Source organism: Poecilia formosa, unplaced genomic scaffold (genome assembly GCF_000485575.1).
Source record: "Poecilia formosa unplaced genomic scaffold, Poecilia_formosa-5.1.2 Scaffold22, whole genome shotgun sequence".
Classification (NCBI taxonomy): Eukaryota; Metazoa; Chordata; class Actinopteri; order Cyprinodontiformes; family Poeciliidae; genus Poecilia; species Poecilia formosa.
In genome coordinates, this window is record NW_006799961.1 from 498,106 (window position 1) to 505,248 (window position 7,143).

Consider the following 7,143-nt stretch of genomic DNA (forward strand, 5'->3'; position numbering starts at 1 on the left):
TAGGATATTTTGTTTATTGATGTACTATCCTTTATTTATTTATAGTTATTTGTGGGAGTCTTGTCATGCAAAAAATACAAAAAATTGAGGCACTGGCATATGCTTTAAAATCCAGAAATGGTACTTTGGGCTACACACTATACCACAAAACCAATTTCAGAAGGGCACTTTTTTCTCAAGAGGAACAAAAGGCTATGCTCTTGCACCACCTAGTGACTATCTGCGCATGCACGTCACTGACTTGTGGTCGTCATTGGTTACTTTAAAGTCACGGCGTGCAGCATTTTACGTTGAAAAACGTAACAGGAAGTAGATTTCTTCCATTCTGCGGCTTTACGACGAAGAGCCGACCTGAACGTCTAGAAATGCAGACCCAGGAAGCCGCAACGAGAGCTCTTCGTGTCCGCTGCTCATTCATCGTCTTATTTACATGAATGAGTCCCGTCGGTTCGTGTCCACTGCGGACGGTGGATAATGTGGACGCCGAAGACAGACACGGACCGGCCGAGTTTCTGCCATCGCTACCGGCGGTGAGGACGATAATGATGGTGCGGTCGTGTTATTTTCCCTGACTCTGAAACGTCACATCCCAAACAAACAGACAAATACGAGACGAGCGTCGTTAAACTTTCGAAAATGAGGATTTTCATGTGCCTGCTGAAAAACACTAACCACCCCAAAATCGAGTATTACTCCCGATTTTCACCGTCTCCGCTCTCCATCAAGCAGTTCCTGGATTTTGGTGAGTAGCATAATAATAATAATAATAATAATAATAATAATAAAATAAAGAATGGCTTGCAATTGGAGATGGCAACTACAGCAAGGGCCTTTAATTGTCTAATTGTCAACTCTTCCATATGTTGTTATGAGCTTCGTAAAGTGTCACATTGAATGTCGGACTTATAAATAGAATAAGAGCACCACATGTTGCAGGGAAACACTATCCCAATGAGAGGTGGCATTTGAATTGATTTGAATTTACTGTTACTGTGGTAACTCAGCCATGCTAGCACAAGCAGCAGCATGCAGGCTAGTGGTGGTGCGTGCAGGTACACAACACCTCCACTCACATTGTTGTAGTTACTCAATAGGGATTAATAACAAACTCCCAACTGGTTTCTCATAAAAAATAAAAAATCATGAGTCATTGTGTTAAAAATGAAAGTCATCATGACTGTTTTTCATTTTCCAAAAAAAAAAAATTCAGATTTATATAAAATAAGATATACTGTAGTTATTCTTCTGATCACACTCCTGCACTCGAGGCTTTTCTTAATCCATATGATTAAACAGAAGCTGTTACGTAATTTGTCCACACAGCTGTGGTTTGGATGTGAGCAACAGGAAGTTTGTGGTAACTGTTGAGTCAAGATCAAGGATTTTGTTAGTGTTACCCAGCCAACAATACCCTTGTTTTACTTGTCAGCAAATATATATATATATATATATATATATATATATATATATATATATTGTTAGCATATTTTGTGTTGATCTAAGTTTGAAGAGTTTTCTAACTGGTTATTTGGCAAAGATACCAGAACAAAAGCCGTCTGTGCCCTACCATCATAAAAATAAACATGTACAGAGTTGAAGTCATATTTTCAGAAGCAAACACTCACTGTGGATTTGCCATAAAACATTGTTTGAATCTGTGGAAAAGCACCTCATTGCTAATGTAAAGGATGTTGGAGGAGGTGTGATGCTGTGGGCCTGCTTAAGGCTTCTTGAACGTCGTTAAAAAGCATAATTTCATCGACATTTTTTTGAAATATCATGAAATTTTAAATTCAGATCTGATGGTCACATCCCAGTCTTTAGGTAGAATAAAGATCCAAAGCATGTGGCCAGATCAACACAGAGATGGAGACAAAATCTTCCACGGCCATCTCCGTCCCTAAGCACTAAAACCTTTACACACAGTATTAGTATTTACTTTTCCATTTCCGTGTGAGTATTCTGCTGATTCATTTGTTTTAAGGCTTTACACTGCATCTCAACTAGGAATGCCAACTAACTTGTCAACGTCGGTAAAACTTGCTCATTCTGTGTTTTTCATTGCTCTGTTTTTGCGATGCACGCACGTTCCAGTAACACGGCTGACGCTGGGTGAACTTTTATCTGATGTAGCTCTGCTTGCTTACCTTAATTTTTGGCCTCTTTCTCCACTTGAAGACAATTCAGTTGCACAAAAGAGTTTTCTGAAACTCTTGCAGGAGATGCTCGTTTGCTGTTTTTTCCTAAGAAAGGCTGTAACTTGAGAGCAGCAGATTTTTACCGTGTCACAGATTTGCCCTCCAGAGGCTCGGAAGGATGCGTGAATCCTTTCTTGCACACATTGGACGGCGGGCTAGAAGGACACGGTGTACTGTCGGATACAATGGGATATAATGAGAAAGGCGCACAGAGTTGTGGATGTATCTGAAAGATACTTTGGCAGAGTGACATCTTCTTCTTCCACTCAAATGTTAAACATTAATCCCTCATCTCTTTTTGCTCCAAAGATTTATGATTTCCAAGTTCAGTTTCTCTTATCTGTTTAAAGCTAAAGTCGGAAGAGAGTGAGTGAATCTCCTGTCAGATAACAAAGGTTGGATATTATCTTAGAGGCCGAACGGTATTTGCGCTTTCCTTTTTCAGCCTCAAGATAAGTCTCTTTATTGTTTCTTATCAAAATCACAAGCTACAAATCAAAAGTTGAAAGCAGACTACGAGAGTTCAGGTGGGATGTTCCTCACAGGTTTTTCCCACACACAAGACTGCAAGAAGAGTTGAGAAACGTGTTTTTGCAGCCTGGGAGTGAGAACCCCTGGGCAGCGCAGCACTCCCCACAGTTTATTTTCTTTAAAGAGTCTCAAAATTGAACGCGTACCCAGAAATTTGCTGGTGGCCAATTTTGAGTAAAACACCGGTCAGAGACTCTAAATGTAAACCATTTGAAAGGAAGCACAACATGTGGCGACTTGTGTGCGGATAATTTTGGCTGCGGTAGAGCGAGAGAGAGCACAAGACTTTTAGTGGATTACCCTTATCTGTCTTGTAAAAAGCTGGATTTGGAAACATTGGGAGTGCTCTGGAAATCTGAAAGTCACAGTTATGACCTTCAGTCTCTGCAATGTGCAATAGGGGCAATGCTGTTTGTAATTGCTCATAAAACTTACTAAAGTCAGTTTAGGATGTCAACTCCAAAGTCATTTTGTCTTTGTTTTAGAATGGAGTAAAGCCTTTTTTTGTCTTTTTTTTTAACAGCTGTTCTCTCTAACTCACACAGTGTGACCTCACCTCTGATCCTCATATTTTTAAAAAATCATATTTTTTCTACAGCTGTTCTAATATTGTCATCTAATAGAAAGAAAAGAAACAACTAAATATATATATATTTAGTTGTTCGGGAAACGCCCAAGCAACTCATTTTTTGCTCTCTCCTCAAAATAAACTTCTTTAAAACTGCATAAAACAAATTGTTTATTTATTTTACAGAGGCATTTTTTTTATTTCTGCTTTCCTTGTTAAACTTACCAGATTGTCTGTGAACCTCAGCAACTAACCTTTGACCCTCCATGGGTAAAAATATTTTATTCTCCTTCACACATAATAAGGGCATAACAGATCATGTTTACATGATTTGAACACAGTCACTGGTATTGCTTCTGCAGCTTTGGTTACATGCTGTCAGCTTTTGTTTCTGTCTCTTTAAGAACTCTCTCCTGAATGTCAGGATGTTAACTGATCAGTGGTCAGTTGATTGGTTGAAGCGTGACACGGTGCCCAATTAGCCACGAAGCAGGTAACTGGATACCTGGATTGCATACAGACCATTTCCAGGCAGTTTTGATGCAGCATCTTTTACACCAAAAATGGAATATGTGAATTTTTGTTAGGTTTCTGTGCAACAATTTGAAAACACTGCAGCTAACGCTAATTAATGCAACTCTGTCGTCCTTGTTCAGGCCGGGAGAATGCCTGTGAGAAGACATCCTACATGTTCCTGCGTAAGGAGCTGCCGGTGCGGCTGGCCAACACCATGAGAGAGGTCAACCTGCTGCCCGACAAGCTGCTCAGCCAGCCGTCTGTCAAACTGGTCCAGAAGTGGTGGGTGACCATCTTCTTTTGTTGTCTTTTTGCGCTCGGTTCCGGGCGACGGCGTTGCAGGGGGCGAAAGTTGACTTTCGGTCTCTGTTTGACGTGACTAGGTACATGCAGAGCTTCGTGGAGCTGCTGGATTTCGAGAACAGGAAGGCAGAGGACCCTCACACTCTGAATGAGTGAGTGAATATTGACTTTGTGATTAAAAACGTAAAGAATGCGCTAACAGTTTGTTCAGCTTTCATTGAGTCTAGAAGCAGCAGTTGAAACATTGACTCTGCAGTTGATCTCTCTAGTGCTCATATATCTGTCCTGACTGTGTGTGTGTGTGTGTGTGTGTGTGTGTGTGTGTGTGCGTGGGTGGGTGGGTGTGTTGATGTGTTGATATCATAACAATACCCCGTCTGATAAACAGCCAGGCATGGATTAAGGAGAGGCTTGACTGCATTGTGAACTTAACTCCAAGAACAGCTTGTTGACAATGACTCAGCAGAAACACTAAATTGATACTTACCTTCTTCAAGTTTTTTTTTTCTTCTTCTTCTTCTGTTTTTGGTTAGTTTGATTCTCTTCCCGTAAAGTCATATCTGAAGAATCTGAATGGTTTTGGATTCTAAAATTACGTCTATGCTACACCTTATAAAAGTAGTTGTACTCATTACATTATTCACAGGCTTCAGTGGATTTTTTTTTTCATCCCCAATTAGTCTGGCGCCCCTAACTAAAACCCAGTTCAACAGATTTTTGTTGCAGATGTCACAAACTTGTATATAAAACAAAAAAGCCTGGACACCCATGGTAACTGAATTTGTGTGCAGGACATTCAGTACAAAAATCTTCCCTTTTATTGCAGTGTGGTAAGAAGAAAGCTATTGATAGAGGAAGTCCTCTTTCCATACTTTTGAGTTTTTTTTTTATTTTTGCACCCATAAAATCGGATTAAAAAAACACCGAAGTCTGGTTTTAACGTAGAAAAACGTGGGAAAAGTCAGAGCTGACGAGGGGGTTTGCTCTGTCTTCTTTCGCTCTCGTTTAGCTTCCTGGAAATCTTGATTGACATCCGAAACCGCCACAATGACGTGGTGCCCACCATGGCTCAGGGCGTCATCGAGTACAAGGAGAAGTTTGGCTTCGACCCCTTCATCAGCAGCAACATCCAGTATTTTCTCGACCGCTTTTACACCAACCGCATCTCTTTCCGCATGCTCATCAACCAGCACAGTGAGTCTTGCGCCCGCGTCGGCGTCGCGTCCTCGTTAGGTCCGTCTCCGCAGCCGAAGCTGGATGTCTCCTTTGTGTTTGTGTTCAGCTCTGCTGTTCGGTAACGACACCAACCCTGCCCATCCCAAACACATCGGCAGCATTGATCCCAACTGCAGTGTGGCTGAAGTTGTTAGTGGTGAGTTCAAGAACTGTGTTTTTTTTTTTTTTTTTTTTTGTTTAACCAAGGCCCACAAGCCCTGGATCAGTTTCTTAAAATACAAAAGCAGTGTCTTCCATCCAAGTTGTGGGCTAAATTAGGTTTTAATTACAGCCTATTATGGAAACATTACGTTCGAAAACGCAATAATTAAAGTATTTTCTTTTTTGTTGGATTACTTTGTTGTTTGTGGTTCAGACTGCTAATTATCGTGTTTCCATCAGAAACTGGACTTATTTTCCAAAAACCGTCCGTACATATCAACCTAAAATCTCTCTTTTCAGCTCTTTACCAACAGTTCTGTTGGTTTTTCTCTCAAGAGCCGTGTTGTGTAGCTGTTTACAGGGTCAAAAAAACAAAAAACAAAACTCGCACGAAGCCTCACTTCAGGCGATATAACATGCTGCACTTCTAGGAAATTTCTTCCAGATGTGTTTGTAGAGAACACAGTCCTCGCATGTAAAAAGCTCAGCAGAGCTGCGGATAGGACACAGGAGAGAAAGGCTACGTGGGGAAGAGCTCTGCAGAAAAGAAAATAACAAACTTTCCACCAGGTGTGAACTTCACTCTCTTTTTCTCTCTCCATTTTTTAAAAAGTTTGTTAGCAGGATGCAAGAGAAATAATGGGGATGTGATCTGATTAGTGTGGACTGTTGGCCAGGATTAGATTCTTTCCAAATCCCATAACAAATTTCCTTTATTTGTTTTGGATCTCTCCCCACTGCTGCTAGAATAATATCTATAGTTGAATATTTGGAGTTGCAGTCACTGGAGATGCACCAAGTAATCAGTTTCCTCCTGATTTCCTTTTTTCCCCATTGATTAAATGGGGAAAAAATATGTATACTGATGCATATTTTTAAGTGCCTCTAATAATAGATGAAGACCTATGCTTTAGTATGTACATGAGAATAACCATGGATTCAACACACAATACATAAATCAGCATTACGTTAGCTTTTTCACCTTTTAAACGTTGGCTGATAGTTGACTGAGGATATTGCACCATCTGTCAGTATCATATTTCCTGTGAAGGTGGCATTACGACAGCTCTGATGCACGATTGCTCCACCTTCATTGTTAACATTTAAATCCTTAGCTTTATTTTTCTTTCAACAAAAAGTGTTTTCAAAATTGTTTGGTCTCATCTCCTTAGGTATTTCAAAGTGATGCAGAATTTTGTGGTGAGGAGGCAAATATTTTTCGTATACCCCTCCTTTTGTTAATAACTAGTAGTTAATATATGCAAAATGTCCTTTTTGCAAGTGTTTATACTTTCATTTGGGTCTCTACTGCTTCTAAAAACAGCCCAGCTGCTTAAAAAAAATTAAACTCACCCAGCTGTTTTTTGGAGTCTTGAAAATGAGCCATTTAAAAAAAAAAAAATGGACATTTTCAGCCCGTTCTACCGCTGCATGCTCTGTACAATGGCTGTTGGAAAAGACGAGTGTTTTGCTGCTGACTTGCCACTCAGAAACCATTTCCTGCATTTTTGCTGGTTGTGCAGGAACCTCTATTAATGTTTTTCAAAGCTGCGTTTGCAGCCATTTTCAGGTGAAACTTTTTCCTGCGAGGGCCACATAGCTGTTCCTTTCTGTGGTCGGGGGCCGGTCTTAGTTTTTGCAGTAAAAAAA

The 7,143-nt window shown here is 40.3% G+C and overlaps 1 protein-coding gene across 3 annotated transcripts in view; it reads left to right on the plus strand.

Annotated features, from left to right (window-relative positions):
• The first annotated feature begins 316 nt into the window (after positions 1–316).
• The window catches only part of pdk3a (pyruvate dehydrogenase kinase, isozyme 3a), a 14,946-nt gene continuing 8,119 nt past the window's right edge, over positions 317–7,143 (plus strand). The window contains exons 1-6 of one of the 3 annotated variants that reach the window (XM_007547846.2): positions 317–530; positions 602–742; positions 3,954–4,095; positions 4,197–4,268; positions 5,126–5,310; positions 5,399–5,488. In XM_007547846.2, the coding sequence (XP_007547908.1) occupies positions 637–742; positions 3,954–4,095; positions 4,197–4,268; positions 5,126–5,310; positions 5,399–5,488 (595 nt within the window). In that variant the 5' untranslated portion in view covers positions 317–530; positions 602–636. Of the gene's footprint in view, positions 743–3,953; positions 4,096–4,196; positions 4,269–5,125; positions 5,311–5,398; positions 5,489–7,143 lie in introns of all 3 variants that reach the window. The other 2 variants (XM_016669348.1, XM_007547845.2) reach the window with 2 other exon arrangements.